The sequence below is a fragment of the Vipera ursinii genome, assembly GCF_947247035.1.
Source record: "Vipera ursinii genome assembly, chromosome: 9".
Classification (NCBI taxonomy): domain Eukaryota; kingdom Metazoa; phylum Chordata; class Lepidosauria; order Squamata; family Viperidae; genus Vipera; species Vipera ursinii.
The window spans coordinates 23,404,159-23,420,568 of NC_139523.1; the positions used below are offsets into that span (position 1 = coordinate 23,404,159).

Below are 16,410 nucleotides of genomic sequence, written 5' to 3' on the forward strand. Positions count from 1 at the left end.
CACCCACCCATCCATCCATCCATCCACCCATCCATCCGTCATCTATCCATTCCTTCCTTCCCTCCCTCTCTCCCTCCCTCCCATCCATCCACCCACCCACCCATCCATCCATACGTCATCTATCCATTCCTTCCCTCCTTCCTTCCTTCCTTCCTTCCTTCCTTCCTTCCTTCCTTCCTTCCTTCCTTCCTTCCTTCCTCCCTTCCTTCTCTTCCAGGCATGCGAGGATCCACGCCCTTGGATGTGGCAGCTGCTTCGGTCATTGATAACAATGAGCTGGCCCTGGCTTTGCAGGAGCAAGATCTGGAAAAGGTAGCATTGCCCACCAAGAGGGTGTCAACACGCAAGGGTGGATGGCAAAGAATATCCCACTCATATCCTAGAGTGGGAAGGAGGCCTTGGGGCTCCCTGCTCAGGGCAAGAATCCCAGTGGAAGCACCCCAGACTCATGGGGTTCCATAGTTTGCTAACGAAGCGTCTGCAACAAAACCGCCAAGCTCAGAGAGCACCGAGGACCCCACAGTCATCTTGCTCCTCTCCCCAAAGCCCACTCCCTTCAAGCACTGGTGATATTACCTAGTTGGGTCATGAAAGCTCTGCAAGAAAACAGCTAAACTCAGAGAGCACCAAGAACTCCACAATTCAACCTTGAACCTGAGAGACCCTCCTTTATTGGTTAACATCCTTTCTACCTTCATTCCATGCATCCTGGGCAGTCTCTGATTATGGTTAGGCTATTATGCGATAGGCCCTTCCTAGGCAATGATTACAAACTCTTCCAGTTCAGCTTGCTTTGATGTATTTCCTTTGGTAGGAGCTCCCTGGAGATCTATGGGCTTCTTGAGAACTTTTCTCCTTCCCTCCGTAGGTGGTGACCTACCTTGCTGGCACTGGCCTCCAGAGCTGTCCCATGTTGCTCTCCAAGGGGTATCCCGACATTGGTTGGAACCCTTGCGGAGGCGAGCGATACCTGGATTTCTTGCGCTTCACCGTCTTCGTCAATGGTGAGTTGGGTGGCCAGCATAGTCACACACTGAGACAAAGAGCAGATGTCTTCTAGCCCTAAGAACGTTGCAGTTGCCAAAGAAACATTTGGGAAACAAGATTCTGCAACTCATCCTTCTGCGGTGGAAGTACATGGAAGCTAAGTAGTATATTCATCCATCCATCCATCCATCCATCAAATTTGTAGAGTTGCCCAACCCACCCATAGGTGACAATGAGCGGCCTACATTTTTTTAAAAATGGAAATTTATGATTTAATAAAATCTGTTTGAAAAGCCCAACCCATCCCCCCAGGGCAGCAGCAACACAATCAAAGGAACTGCTTGATGGCCTCCATTTCCATTTGGGGAATGCTGACAAAACATTTTTAGGGCCTTTCGGAAAAGGGTGAGGGACAAGGGATAGGGACAAGGGATAAAGGGATGATATTCCATAAAAAGGGGGCCACCACTAAGAAGGTCCTTTTTGGTGACCCTACCAGAGGACAACCTCTAACCGATAGGAGCTGTCACACACCTTGCTTTCCCATCCTGGTGGATTGGATGGATGTAATAGGGGAGAGGCAGTTCTTCGAACGCCCCGGCTTCCGATGTTACCACCTCCATTTTGCCTTTCTAGACTCCTGGGCTAATCAGTTACTCCCGTAGGGTCTCCTTGAGGTCCTTCTCCTTCCACAGGTGAGAGCGTGGAGGAGAACGCCAACGTAGTGGTGCGCCTGTTGATCCGTCGCCCTGAGTGCTTTGGACCGGCCCTGCGCGGGGAAGGAGGCAACGGCCTGCTGGCCGCCATAGAAGAAGCCATCCAGATCTCCCAGGATCCTGCCCGGGATGGTCCTACCATCAAGAAGGATCGCCGCCGGGAATTGTGCGTGAAGGGCTGGCTGGAAGCTGGTGGGGGGGGGGGAGGAGAAACCTGTTGCATAATCTGGAAGGGCTTCTCTTGCTTGACCAGCCTCCAAGTACAATTCTGGTTTGGAGGCCAAGCTCCTCCTCATTTTTCTGTTCTCGCCATCTCTTTCTGGCCCGATGAGTTTTTAAAAATTGAGATTTCTAAAAGACAACCCTGACTGCTCTTTAGAAGGCCAGATCCTGAAGCTGAAACTTAAATACTTTGGCCACCTAATGAGAAGGAAGGACTCACTGGAGAAGAGCCTCATGCTGGGAAAGGTTGAGGGCAAGAGAAGAAGGGGACGACAGAGAAGGAGGTGGCTGGATGGAGTCACTGAAGTGGTAGGCATGAGCTTAAATGGACTCCAGAAGATGGTAGAGGACAGGAAGGCCTGGAGGAACGTTGTCCATGGGGTCGCGATGGATCAGACACGACTTCGCAACTAACAACAGCAACAAGGGACATTTTGCATTTATAGTATTGGGAATATATCTTAATGAACTGCCAGCCACTCTGTATTTTGCGCCAGAGTCACTGAGAGTATTTTTTATTTTTTATTTATTTATTTTAATTCCATTTATATCCCGCCCTTCTCCGAAGACTCAGGGCGGCTTACAAGCTTAGCAGTAGCCTTCATTCTATGTCTATGCCTGCTTATTTCACACACACACCCCCAAGCGGCATTATTACAAAGTCAGCTTAATTGCCCCCAACAATCTGGGTCCTCATTTTACCTACCTGGGAAGGATGGAAGGCTGAGTATAGTCGTCGTTTCCTTTTTTTAAAAAAAACCCCACTAACCCAGGGGTAGACAACCTCGGCTCTTTAATGACTCGTGGAGTCATTAAAGTCCACGAGTCATAAAAGAACCGAGGTTGCCTACCCCTGCACTAGCCATTCGGATCCCCCTTTCTGCCTCCTGTGTTCACCTTGTCCTTTAGACGGGCGACCTTGCTTGCTTGCTTGTTGATTTTATTACATTGATAGGCCGCCTGCCTTGCTGCTGTGGGCCGCTAGGGTGCTTGTGATGTGACAAAGCCATATTTTGAAACAGTAAAGAGAACATTAGAATGGGCAAAGATGGCGGGGAGTACGCAATGGAGGGGCGGAGGGATCTTCTATTTTAATACTCTAAACGCCTCAGAAAGGCCTGCCTTTGTAGCTAATACTGCTCTCTTCCCCCTGCTCTCTTTTTCACTCCCTCACCCCCAGATTTGGGGGAGAAGAAACTCACGAGGATTACCGGGTCCATTTGGGAAACGCGATCATGTCCTTCTACGCCGCCCTCATCGACCTGCTGGGACGGTGTGCCCCTGAAATGCACGTAGGTCTCCTCTCTTCCCTTCATTGTTGTCTTGTCCCTCAGGGGCAGAAGGTTGTCAGGTTCTCCCAGGTTTACCTAGTCCTTGACTTACAACCACAGTGGAGTCCAAAATTTCCGTTGCAAAGCCAGACCGTTGTTAAGTGAATTTTGCCCCATTTTTACAAGCTTTCTTGCCGCCGTGGTTAAGCCAATCACTGCAGTCATTAAATTAGGTTGCCAAAGAGGATCAGGTGATTCCAGAACACGGCAACCGTCATAAATCTGCCTCGCTTGCCCAGTTTTCGAATTTTGATCACCTGTAACGGTCGTAAGTGCGAAAGATGGTCAGGTTGCTTTTTCCAATGCCATTGTAATTTGGAATGGTCACTAAATGAACTGCTGTTAAGTCGAGGACTACCTGTTCAGCATTCAGAGGTTTGGGCCATCTCCCCTCCCACTGATCCCATTTCTTTACAAAACAGCCCTTTCTTCTCTAGCTTTCTTTTACACCCAAGCGAGCCCTTGCTCGGATTACCTACTAGGTTAGGGTTAGGTCACCATGAGCTCATAGAGCAAAGTAGTCATCACCAACAAATTTGGAGTGGTTGGGTATGGTTAGGAGGGCACTGACTTTTCTAGCCTGCCCTATCTAGGTTTCCTGGTAAAATACATGGGAAAATCCCATTGGCGGAAAATTCCACTTAGAGGCTCACACTGTCTCCCCTCCTCTGGTTTCCTTTCTTAACAGCTCATCCAAGCTGGTAAGGGGGAAGCCCTCCGGATCAGAGCCATCTTGCGTTCCTTAGTGCCCATCGAGGACCTTGTTGGAGTCATCAGCCTCCCGCTGCAGATCCCTTCATTTGGCAAAGGTATGGTGGCCCTTTGGGCAGCAAAGTATCCGTAGGAGGTTCTACTTCCTACTCCTAGACTTAGTTCAGCTATTGCCCATTTGTGGTGGAACCATCGGCTGAAAGGGGGGCGCCCTGCCAGTTGGAGTGAAGAGAGATTCCAGCATAGAGTCAATTTGGGGAATGAGACATCAAAGATCAAAGCCTTAGGTCCATATCTGCCATTTCCCAAGTGAAGGCAGACAGTGTGGCAAGATTCTTGTAATGTAGGTGTTCAGCAATAAAATATCTGCTTCAGCCTATCCACTGGTTGCTTGTGTAGGAAAAGGATAGGCAGAGCTGGGGGACTAAGTTCAGTGTGTCATCAGCTTAAGAGTCATTACGTTCTCACAAAGCGCTCCAAGTCCAACCCCTCTTGAATTCCACTGACCCACATCGGGTGCCAATTTAGTATTGAACTATATACTTGACCAGGTTAATGTTAGGCACAAAGAATCAAGACCGTATGTTGAGTTGCAGTTCATAAGATTTATCGCTCAAGCCTATACGCAAGAACCTAGTCAACTAAAGTTCAAAAGTAAATTGGCGCTAGATAAGGGTCAATAGAATTCAATAGGGATTGGATTGTGACTTGTTTGTGGCAACGTAATGACTCTAAGCTAATGGCACACTTCACTCCCCTAGCTCGGCCTGCCCTTCTCCTACATTTTGTGCCTGACACCATTTGACCCTCACTCCTTGGAAAGTCTGCCTTTCTCTCCTCTCTCTGGTCACTACCCCCACCTCCATCTCCTCTGACATATAGTCTGCCCTTCCCACTCTAGATGGCAGTGTCATTGAACCCAAGATGTCTGCCAGCTTTGTGCCTGACCACAAGTCACCCATGGTGTTGTTTCTGGACCGTGTGTACGGCATCGAGAACCAGGACTTCCTCCTCCATGTGCTGGAAGTGGGTTTTCTCCCAGACATGAGAGCTGCAGCCTCCTTGGACACAGTAAGTAGCTCTGGGGCTGGATGATATCATCACAACATTCAAAGTCTACACATAGGATCGGATTATTGGTGGAACCACTGTCTCCAGTGTTTTCTGATCACCCCACTGCTCCACACATGCTCAAGCATGCTCAGATCTCTCGTGTGATGGGACTTGGGAGGAGTTGCTTTTCTGTTGTGGTGTCTGCTCTGTGCAACCACCCTCCACCTCGGCATCAATCCCAGCTTGCTATGGTGGGGAAAGTGAATGTTGTGTAAGGTTTTTGTCCACATCTGTAATGCTTTGGGGTGTTTCCCTTTGGGTTAAGAGCAGGGGTTGGTTAAACAAAAACTGAAAAAAGTGACTTACACTGTTTTTCACACTTACAGCCATTGCAGCATCCCCATGGCCACATGATCAAAATTCAGACGTTTGGCAACTGACTTGTATTTTTGAGGGTTGCAGTGTCCTGGGGTCACGTGATTCTCTTTTGTGACCTTCTGACAAAGTCAGCGAGGAAGCTAGATTCCCTTAACAAATTAAGAACTGCAGTGATTCACTTAACAACTGTGGCAAGGAAGGTCATAAAATGGGGCACATCTCTCTTAGCACCTGTCTCACTTAGCAGTGGAAATTTTGGTGGCGGTCATAAGTTGAGGACTACCCGTACAACAAACCAGCAGTTTTCCAGGAAGCGGGGGAGAACATTCCGGAAAGGGAGGGCAGATAAGAGGCAGCCCAGCCCAGAACTGTATAGGACAGGGGTGGGCAACCTTGGCTCTTTTTTGACTCGTGGACTTCAACTTCCAGAATTCCTGAGCCAGCAGGAATTCTGGGAGTTGAAGTCCACGAGTCAAAAAAGTGCCAAGGTTGCCTACCCCTGGTATAGGAGACAGAGGACAAGAGCCATTCCCTAGAATTTCCCAGGGTATATCCATTAGGATGAGAGTAGTAAGGGTTTAGTCTGGCAAAATTCTGTCCGTTGGATGCAAGCAAATAAAAAACTGAATGGAGTTGAATTGTTCTTTATTATTCCTGGGTTTTAGCCTGACAGCTTTGAAAAGACGAATCGGGCCAGGATGTGCCTTGGCCACTCCTTTCTCTCTCAGCCAAATGTCCCTCATGGCTTCTCCTCCCCACAGGCTGCCTTTAGCACCACAGAGATGGCCCTGGCCATGAACCGCTACCTCTGCCTGGCTGTGCTGCCGCTCATCACCAAATGCGCCCCTCTCTTTGCTGGCACTGAGCACCGGGCTATCATGGTGGATTCCATGTTGCACACCATCTACCGGCTGTCTCGTGGTCGCTCCCTTACCAAGGCCCAGCGTGACGTCATTGAAGATTGCCTCATGGCGCTGTGCAAGTAAGGAGAAGAATTGTAGGAGAAGGAGTGGTGGAAGCTGGGGGTGGCGTTAAAAGAGGGATCAGCCTAGAATCACTACGTAGTCGCAAGCAGGCTAAGCCCAACCTCCTTTGTATTCTGTTGAGCCTTATCTGACTCCAAGCAGCTGCTAGCCATTAGTTGAGAAGTTTCCTGTGCATAGGCAGTTTAGCAATAAAATAATTTAACTGGACCTTCACATCTGGACCTGGTCTTTCACGTCTGACCAAGAATCAGGAATTTGTGGGTCAGCTCTGACATTCCTGCACTGTGGCAGCTTCTTCGGAGTAAGCTTAGCCCTTGAACAGGAGAACTTCTAATGATCATTCATACAACTTTCCTTCCCTCTTTCTCCTTAAATTCCTTTCAGATGGTGGCCTCCAAAAATTTTCACTTAAAAGATATTAGGAAGCTATTTTGTTTATTCCGTCCTTAACCAATAAGGATATTTTTTAAAAAGTGGAAATCTTAGCGAGAAACACAGGAAGTAATGGAAAACAACGTAACGTGGCCACCAGGTGAAAGTCTGCCATTTAGACCTACGGTAGCATCATCTGGAGGCAACTGAATTGCCAGCCAGAAGGAGAAACGGGGTGGACAGATCATTCTTGACTATAATGCCTTTTTGACTTTGCTTACTCATTGTCCGGCTTGTCCTTCAAGGTATATAAGGCCCTCCATGCTCCAGCATCTTCTCCGCCGGCTGGTGTTTGATGTACCCATCCTCAATGAATTTTCCAAAATGCCTCTCAAGGTAAACCATTGCCGTGTGACCATATTAGGTAAAGTATTAGCCAGTGCATTGCCAGAACAGGCCAACATCCAATGCTTGGCTATTGTTAACTTAGAATTTTTTCCCATTACCATATAAAACAGGACACTCTGCCTGCTGTAGCTTTCCCCAGCCTGATTGTGACTATAAATGGCCTTCCGGCTTACGACATGTTCTTTTTCCTGTTCTCCATCCAGCTGTTGACTAATCATTATGAGCGTTGCTGGAAGTACTACTGCCTTCCTACTGGTTGGGCCAACTATGGGGTCAGCTCAGAGGAGGAACTTCACCTGACACGGAAACTCTTCTGGGGTATATTTGAGTCATTGTCCCATAAGGTGAGCAGTGTGCTTATCCTTGACCTCAAGTGGGGGCTTCGAGATCAGCCAAAATCCCAGGTTTGCAGTGTTCTAGAAGCAACATCTTTTCTAGAAGGTCAACATTTGCGTCCATCTATGGGCAACTGAATAGGAACTGAGAAAAGATCAAAAAGAGCAGCGTTTCTCAACTCGGGCAGCTTGAAGAGGTGTGGACTCCCAGGAAGTTGGCTGGCTGGGGAATTCTGGGAGGTGAAGTCCACTCTTCTTCAAGTCGCCAAAGTTGAGAAACACGGAACAAGAGCTTGTTAAGAATGGAAGAGTACCTCTGAGCACTCGGCAGATCTTCTTCTTCCTATATTTGAAAGCAAAGAGATTGTGGCAACCTTGGCTCTTTTATAACTCGTGGACCTCAACTCCCAGAATTCCCCAGCCAGCGTAGGGAAGGCGTCTGGAGTTTGCTTCCTTTTGGGTAACTTCCTTTGTCTGTGCGATCGGGTGCCATCAAACTCTCGGCCATTAATGTTGAGCTCTAGCTAATTCAGGGGTAGGCAACCTCGGCGCTTTTATGACTCGTGGACTTCAACTCCCAGAATTCCTGAGCCAACATGGCTCAGCTTGGAAACCTCTCCCTTTCCCCTCAGCATGGCTGGCTCAGGAATTCTGGGAGTTGAAGTCCACGAGTCATAAAAGAGCCGAGGTTGCCTAACCCTGAGCTAATTGAATGAATGAATGAACTTTTGTTGTCAAAGTACAACATGTGCACAGTGAGATTGGCTGAGCCTCCCTTCGTGCCCCCCCCCCACAACTCACAGTGACAACAAACCCACCATCTTGTTACGCCGTGTGAGCTAATTGCACAACACGCCGGCCTCGCAAAGTCAATCATCTGACGGGAAACATTGCTGAAAATGATAGTGGAGTTCTGAAAAAAAAACCACCACAAAAATATTCTTGGGGGAGCATTTCAATGGACGGTATTGCCTGACGAAGCATCTTTTCGCTCTTCCTGTTCTTCCTTTGATGTTCAGAAATTTGATTCCGATCTGTATAAGCTAGCCATGCCCTGCTTGTGTGCCATCGCCGGCGCCATTCCTCCAGACTACGTGGATGCCAGCTATTCTTCAAAAACCGAAAAGAAGGCTTCGGTGGATGCCGAGGGCAACTTTGACCCCAAGCCAGTGGAAACGCTAAAGTGAGTGTTTACAGGGGAAAATTTTGACTGGCCAAATTTTGCATCATGATGCTTAGAATGTCATTCTTACCCCTCTGGCATGTAAAATAATGTTCTAGTATAGACAGCAGGGTTTGAAAAAATATTCCCATTGGCCAATGCGAGCGGTGACTTCTAGAGGTGGCCATCCAGCCTCTCTTTAACCCGTCGCTCCCCAGCAAACAAATGTCCACCCCCTCCTTCAAACAGGCTCTTCCCTCGTTGATCCTGCCAGGCCCAAGAATCAAGAACGACACGTGGAGTAGTTTATGGTCATTTGCCTACAGACGGAATCTTGCCAGGTTAAAGCAATTAGGTGCCATCACTATATATTTATTTATTATTTAATCATAATCATAATAGCAAAGTTGGAAGAGACCTTGGAGGTCATCTAGTCCAACCCCCTGCTCAGGCAGGAAACCTTATACCATTTCGGACAAACGGCTGTCCAGCCTCTTCTTAAAAACTTCCAGTATTGGACCATTCACCGCTTCTGGAGGCAGGTTGTTCCACCGGTTAATTGTTCTCACCGTCAGGAAGTTTCTCCTGAGTTCCAGGTTGCTTCTCTCCTTGATCAGTTTCCATCTGTTGCTTCTTGTCTTGCCTTCTGGTGCTTTGGAGGATAGCTTGACTCCCTCTTCTTTGGGGCAGCCCCTGAGATACTGGAAGACTGCTATCATGTCCCTCCTCGTCCTTCTCTTCCTTAAACAGGACATACCCAATTCCAGCAACCATTCCTTATATGTTTATATGTTTATTTGTATATATTCATTTATTTATATCCCACCTTTACTATTTTTACAAACAGCTCAAGGCAGAGAACATATCCAACACCCCTTCCTGCCCCTGTTTTCCCCACAACAGCCCACCCCTCCAAATGTCCTTCTCTTCCTCCTTTTCTTAGTGTCATCATTCCCGAGAAGCTGGACTCTTTCATCAACAAGTACGCTGAGTACACTCATGAGAAGTGGGCCTTTGACAAGGTAAGAAGGCTGCCACACAACCTCTCTGGTTCCCTGAGACCTGATCTGGTGGCTTCCTGGTGTCCTCGGCAAGTACTTCCTGCTTCCTGGTTGGGCAGAGAAGAGCAGATACATCCCACCTTTATTATTTTTATAAGTAACTCAAGGCGGTGAACATACTCCTTATGCTTTCCTCCTCCTATTTTCCCCACAACAACAGCCCTGTAAAGTGGGTTGGGCTGAGAGAGAGTGACTGGCTGGGTGACTGGTCACCCAGCTGGCTTTCATGCCTAAAGCGGGACTAAAACTCCCAGTCTCCTGGTGATTGGCCCAAGGTCACCCAGCTGTTTTTCATGCCTAAGGCGGGACTAGAACTCCCAGTCTCCTGGTGATTGACCCAAAGTCACCCAGCTGGCTTTTATGCCTAAGGCGGGACTAGAACTCCCAGTCTCCTGGTGATTGGCCCAAAGTCACCCAGCTGGCTTTTGTGCCTAAGGCAAGACTAGAACTCCCAGTCTCCTGGTGATTGGCCCAAAGTCACCCAGCCGGCTTTCATTTATTTATTTTTATTTTTTATTTTAATTCCATTTAAATCCCGCCCTTCTCCGAAGACTCAGGGCGGCTTACAAGCTTAGCAGTAGCCTTCATTCTATGTATATGTCTGCTTATTAGGGCTTTCACCACACACACCCCCAAGCGGCATTATTACAAAGTCAGCTTAATTGCCCCCAACAATCTGGGTCCTCATTTTACCTACCTCGGAAGGATGGAAGGCTGAGTCAACCTTGAGCCTGGTGGGATGCGAACCTGCACTAATTGCAGGCAGCTGGTGTTACTTAAGGAGGCGTTAGCCCACTGCTCCACCAAGGCTCATGCCTAAGTCGGGACTAGAACTCACCTGGTTTTCAACTACTATGTCTGACAGTCTCCTTTTCCCACAGATTCAGAATAACTGGTCCTTTGGGGAGGCGTTTGATGAGCAGGCCAAGACTAATCCTATGTTGCGCCCTTATAAGACATTCTCTGAAAAGGTTAGGGTTCCTTCCCCACCATTCCTCCCTCCGTAAACGGGCACAAGGATTGCATGACTCCTCGAGTCCAAGGCGGAGGGAAAGGCGCACGTGGCATTTGGAGGCCTTTCCGGAAAAAGAGCTTCCGTACTTGTCACCTGACTGGGTGTTTTCCTCCGGCAGGATAAGGAAATTTATCGGTGGCCCATCAAAGAATCTCTGAAGGCCATGATTGCTTGGGAGTGGATGATGGAGAAAGCCCGCGAGGGCGACGAGGAGAAAACGGAGAAGAAGAAAACCCGTAAAATCTCTCAGACAGCCCAGGTTGCTTTCTAGAAAAATCCTTCTCCTCCATTTTTCCTGTCCGTACGGTCTTCCTGTCTCAGCTACTACCTGAGTGTTTCCAAGCGTGCACTTACTCTAGGTCGCTGTTTCTCAAACCTGACAACTTTAAGATGGGTGGACTTCAACTCCCAGAATTCCCCAGCCAGCATGGCTGGCTGGGGAATTCTGGGAGTTGGAGTCCACCCATCTTAAAGTTGTCAGGTTTGGAAACATTGTCCTTAGCTAACGGTGATGGTTCCTTGTGAAACTATAAAATCATATATTTTTTTTAGAAGAAAAATTGTACCTCCACAGGATTTCGCCTCAGGCTTTTCTACACAATGCACCACTCACTCTTCAGGTGTAGAAGACATCACGGTTATCCTGAAAGGCAGTACCACAACCGCCAAAAGAGCCTCCTCAGAAACCGAGTCTAGAACTTGCTGCATTGTGTAGAAACAGAGAGCGAACCCCACTCCCCTTCTAGCACTGATGAGGTTCCCTAGCTGGGTCGTGAAACGTCTGCCAGAAAACAGCCAAGCTCGGAGAGCACCGAGGACTCCACATATGGAAATGAAATAAAAATTAAAAAAAAATGAACAAGCAGTAGACTTGGGAATCTGGAGGATGGGATCAAGGAGAGCTAGCTAGGAAGATGAGAAGGATGGGGACAATGGATGTCAAGCATGCCTGTTTCTGTGTTTTCCTTCAGGCCTACGACCCCAGCCATGGTTACAATCCTCAGCCAATAGATCTGTCTGCAGTGACTCTTTCCAGGGAATTACAGGTGAGAAAGGCTGGCCTCACAAGCACCGATGACCTGCCAACAAATAGGGAAGGAATAATTTGTAGTCAGAACAAATAACCCAATAAATGTAGACCTCAAGGTTACCCTGAAAAGCAGCATCACAACCGCCAAAAAGTCGAGATCTTTCTGCATTGTATATAAACAGAGTGAACCCCACTCCCTTCCAGCACTGTTGATGTTCTCTAGTTGGGTCATGAAATGTCTGCAAGAAAATCTCCAAGCTCAGAAACCACCAAGGACCCCACAGTTCTCCTCCTCCTCCTCCTCCTCCTCCTCCTCCTCCATGTAAATTAGGATTCAGTTGGCTATGACCGGGTCCTTCGTATCCACCCAACTGATCTCGGTTCTCCTTTCACAGGCCATGGCAGAGCAACTGGCTGAGAACTATCACAACACCTGGGGACGCAAGAAGAAATTGGAGCTGGAGACCAAAGGTGAGATTCTGGGCCTTTTGAAGGACGCTGATGTTCTCTTTTCTTATTGGCCCCTGCAGGGAAATAACTTACCTGCTTTCTCTTTTTCTCCAAGGAGGTGGAACCCACCCCTTGCTGGTGCCGTATGACACACTGACGGCCAAGGAGAAGGCTCGGGACCGGGAAAAAGCTCAGGAGTTGCTTAAATTCTTACAGCTTAATGGCTATGCAGTGACTCGGTAAGTAGGGAAGGAGCTAAAAACGGGTTGGCTGAAATAGAGTGTCTTCTCACAGTTGCACTGATGACGTTCCCTAGTTTGGTCATGAAACGTCTGCAAGAAAAGAACCAAGCTCAGAGAGCACCAAGGACCCCTCAGTCGTCCTCCTTCCTTTCTCCTTCTCCTCCTCTCCACAAACCTCACTCCCTTCTAACACTGATGATGTTACCTAGTTTGGTAAAGAAACATCTGCAAAAGAAAAGACCCAACAAGTTCAACACCAAAGGCCCCACAATCCAGCCTTGAGCAACAGAGATTCTCCTCTCCTCGAAGTTGTTTTAAAATAAATCAATTCTTCTGCTGCTTTGAAGGTACAGGGATTAATGTCTGCATATCAAAGGCCTTTTCGTTTAGAGGCTCTTTATTTTTCTAAGATGCTAATTGATTTTAATGTATTAATCAATGGTTGTTTTCCTCTGGATCTGGCCTGCACTTAGGTTTAAGTGCCTAATAAATGACTACTGAACAAGCAAAGGACTGGGGAAATATTCCCATGTATTTTGGGCATTTGAGAATTCCTGGAAAAGGGTTTCATGGTCTCTTCCTGTAGAGGACATAGAGAATGTCCTTGAGGACAGGAGGAATAATCAGTATCAATTCAATGTCAACATCCAGTTGGAAAATCCAAATAAAACTCCAGACTAATTTCCATTTCCGAAAATCTTACTGTTTACTGAATACATTGCTTGGTTACGTTGAAGCAAAACTAACTCTGTGGTTCCCACACCAATTCATAGACTTAAACGATAGTTTTCCCAGCCAAACCCCCAATGTCTTATGTAATGCATTTCAACAAGTCTACTTTGTTATGGGAACCATCTGCTTCAAATCCACACCTGTTCTGGTGTCCTTGACAAGGCTTCAAGCTCCCATGGTCTGTAGCTGAATTGAAGAAGTTTCATTTCTCCAACTACTCACTGGAAAGTAACACCTCACACTCCCTTAATCAGAATGCAAGTTGAAACGCAGAGGAACGTAGCTGCCAAGGTTTCATCCTGGGTTAGATAAGAGGGGGTTTAGCCTAGGCCAAGATAGTAACCAAGCAAAAACCCCTCCCTAGTTCACACAAAGATACAGTGAGGAAGTGGGACACACATTCAGACTTATAAGATTCTGTTAACTATAGCTGTGATAATAAATGTAATTCTAAACCTAAGTGGCATTGGTCCATCATTCATGGACAACTCTCAAAGCTAACACCAGCCAGAGCATAGAACAGTTCAAAGAAGTAGTGCAAGATCAGAAGATGTGGAGAGGCCTGGCCAAGAGTTGGACACAACTGAATGGATAAGATCACCAGCATCATCATAGACAACTAAAGCAAAGCCAAACCAACCATCTTTAAAGGAGGCATCTTTAGCAATTTCCTGTCTTGCCCTGGGTGTTTCCTAGCATTGCCTCTCCTAAAAGCTTGGCACACAATCTTTTGTCACCCACCTGAATCCAAATTCCATCATTTCTCCCAGGGGTCTGAAGGACATGGAACTGGACACTTCATCCATTGAGAAACGCTTCGCCTTTGGATTCCTGCAGCAGCTGCTGAAGTGGATGGACATCTCCCAAGAATTCATCGCCCACTTGGGTAAGAGCTGTCCTCTTGCTCTCCTTAGCCAGCTCCTGGAAGGTGGGCCCCATAGTGTTAACTCATGATTTCCTGGGAGAGGGAGAGGGAAAGTGGGAAGTTAGACGAAGGCTTGGGATCCAGAATCCTACCTTCTCAATTTATAGTGCTGGACAGGGAACAGAGTCTGATCCAGAAGCCTTTGAGATACAATCTCTGAGTTTCTTTCTCTATTCTGATAGTGGGATAAGAAGCCATTGCTGGGCTGCTTGGCTCCCACAGTTCAAATACGATCGGAAAGTTTTAACTCTGCCTTGGGTTCTCTTGAGATCATCTCACCTGTGGTCAGAGGTCACACAGTGCCAAGTTTAGTCATCCAAGCAGAGTAGCAGGATAAAGTTGTAGAGCGCTGCAGAGCTGGCCTTGAAAAAGGAATGTAAGAGCCATTAGTAAAACATGAATTCCACCTAGGAAGACAAGACCTTGTGAGAAAGAGACTCAAGATTGCCGAACCTTGAGTCTTTTTGGTATCAGAGGGAAAGAAGGAGATAGGCTGCCCAGATTTCAACATTCTGTTGTTATAGTCTAAGCCAGTTTAAGTAAACTTTTTGTATTTCTTGGAGGATTTATTTCCTGACCTTTCCCCCCCCCCCCCACTTCAGAGGCTGTGGTGAGCAGTGGACGAGTGGAAAAGTCCCCACATGAACAGGAGATCAAGTTCTTCGCCAAGGTAAACCTGCCTTTGTATTTTTATTTATTTTATGTTACTGTTGGGTCAAGAAGAGGATGTGTGTGTGTGTGTGTTTTGTGTGTATATATATATATATATATATATATATATATATATATATATATATGGATCCTTGGTTTTTCGGGTTTTTCCCCGCGTAGAACTAAAGTTGTGGGCGCAACGTTTCGACGGAGTCCCATCCGTCATCATCAGGCTTTAGCTTGATGACATCACATGACATCACCACCACACAACCATTCAAAAAGCAAATCCGAACCCACAACGAGAAAGACACACAACCACAAAACAGAAACCTAACCACAGCTGCAACATCAGCCACTTTAAACCCCTCCAAACCACACAATAAGCAAACTGACACCCACTATAAAAACATGGCACCACCACAAACACGAAGCCGAACAAAAGCAGCACAACTCACCAGATCAGTTCTGGAGCTGGCAGCTGAGACCAGCCCATCCACTCTGAACACCCCCCCACCCAATCAGAACACACCCACCATTCAAAACACACTCCCACCCAATCAGAACACACTTGGTCCCCTACCCAATCAGAGCACACCTCCACAGAACACACCCCCTCTGGCAGTTTAAAAAAGAGGAACTAACAGCCACATGCTTCTCCCAGAAGAAGGAAGCTAAAGCCTGATGATGACGGATGGGACTCCGTCGAAACGTTGCGCCCACACCTTTAGTTCTACGCGGGGAAAAACCCGAAAAACCAAGGATCCACATACAGGCACCCGCGAAAACCTCAGAAAACATATATATATATATATATATACACACACACACACATACATATATGTAATACATACATACATATGTACATACATACGTACATACATGTGTGTGTATGTGTGTATACATATACATATACATACATACATATATATATTGCTCAAAAAAATAAAGGGAACATGATAAGACATCCTACTATTGAATACAGTACACTGTGTTGTTTTAAGTGTTCCCTTTATTTTTTTGAGCAGTATACACACACACACAAATGCACAAAGTTCCTTGGAATTCCTCTCCCGTCTTAGTCCAAGCACTCGAGGGTGGGGGTGGGGGTGTCCCCAGTCTCCTTCCCACAATGCACTTGCATTCCCTTTTCAGATCCTGCTGCCCCTCATCAACCAGTACTTCAACAACCACTGCCTCTACTTCCTGTCCACCCCGGCCAAGGTCCTGGGCAGTGGAGGCCACGCTTCCAACAAAGAGAAAGAGATGATAACCAGGTGAGGGCTGGGCAACCCCAGCGGCGGCCGGTGGCAGGTGTGAACCAGCCCTGCAGCCTTCAAAGAGATGCTGCCTCTGCCATCTTGCCCCGCTGCGTGTCCTCATCTTGTCGGGAGGGACCTCTTTCATTCTCTGTTCTTTTCCTTTCTTTTCCTCCGTTCAGCCTTTTCTGCAAACTGGCAGCCCTGGTCAGGCACCGGGTCTCTCTCTTTGGTAAGCCTCCCTCTCTGCTCCTGCTTTCTGAGCCCACCTCTTCCCTCCCCTTCTCCCTGTCACTGCTTCAGTGGGGCTCAGCGCCGCCTGCACCGCTCTCGGGTCCGCATCTTGACTTTCCTGACGCTGTGTCAGCTCTATTCCCAAACCAA

General features: G+C 47.4%; 1 protein-coding gene across 1 annotated transcript in view; it reads left to right on the forward strand.

The window, feature by feature from the left end:
• Nucleotides 1-16,410, forward strand: part of RYR1 (ryanodine receptor 1) — a 115,833-nt gene that overhangs the window by 49,919 nt on the left and 49,504 nt on the right. The window contains 20 exon segments of the mRNA XM_083369446.1: nucleotides 218-312; nucleotides 869-1,004; nucleotides 1,683-1,869; nucleotides 3,106-3,217; nucleotides 3,945-4,065; nucleotides 4,869-5,038; nucleotides 6,160-6,380; nucleotides 7,062-7,152; nucleotides 7,368-7,508; nucleotides 8,519-8,682; nucleotides 9,605-9,683; nucleotides 10,604-10,693; nucleotides 10,856-10,996; nucleotides 11,709-11,783; nucleotides 12,163-12,238; nucleotides 12,333-12,456; nucleotides 13,962-14,077; nucleotides 14,719-14,786; nucleotides 15,923-16,044; nucleotides 16,209-16,258. Of these exon segments, the coding sequence (XP_083225572.1) occupies nucleotides 218-312; nucleotides 869-1,004; nucleotides 1,683-1,869; nucleotides 3,106-3,217; nucleotides 3,945-4,065; nucleotides 4,869-5,038; nucleotides 6,160-6,380; nucleotides 7,062-7,152; nucleotides 7,368-7,508; nucleotides 8,519-8,682; nucleotides 9,605-9,683; nucleotides 10,604-10,693; nucleotides 10,856-10,996; nucleotides 11,709-11,783; nucleotides 12,163-12,238; nucleotides 12,333-12,456; nucleotides 13,962-14,077; nucleotides 14,719-14,786; nucleotides 15,923-16,044; nucleotides 16,209-16,258 (2,379 nt within the window).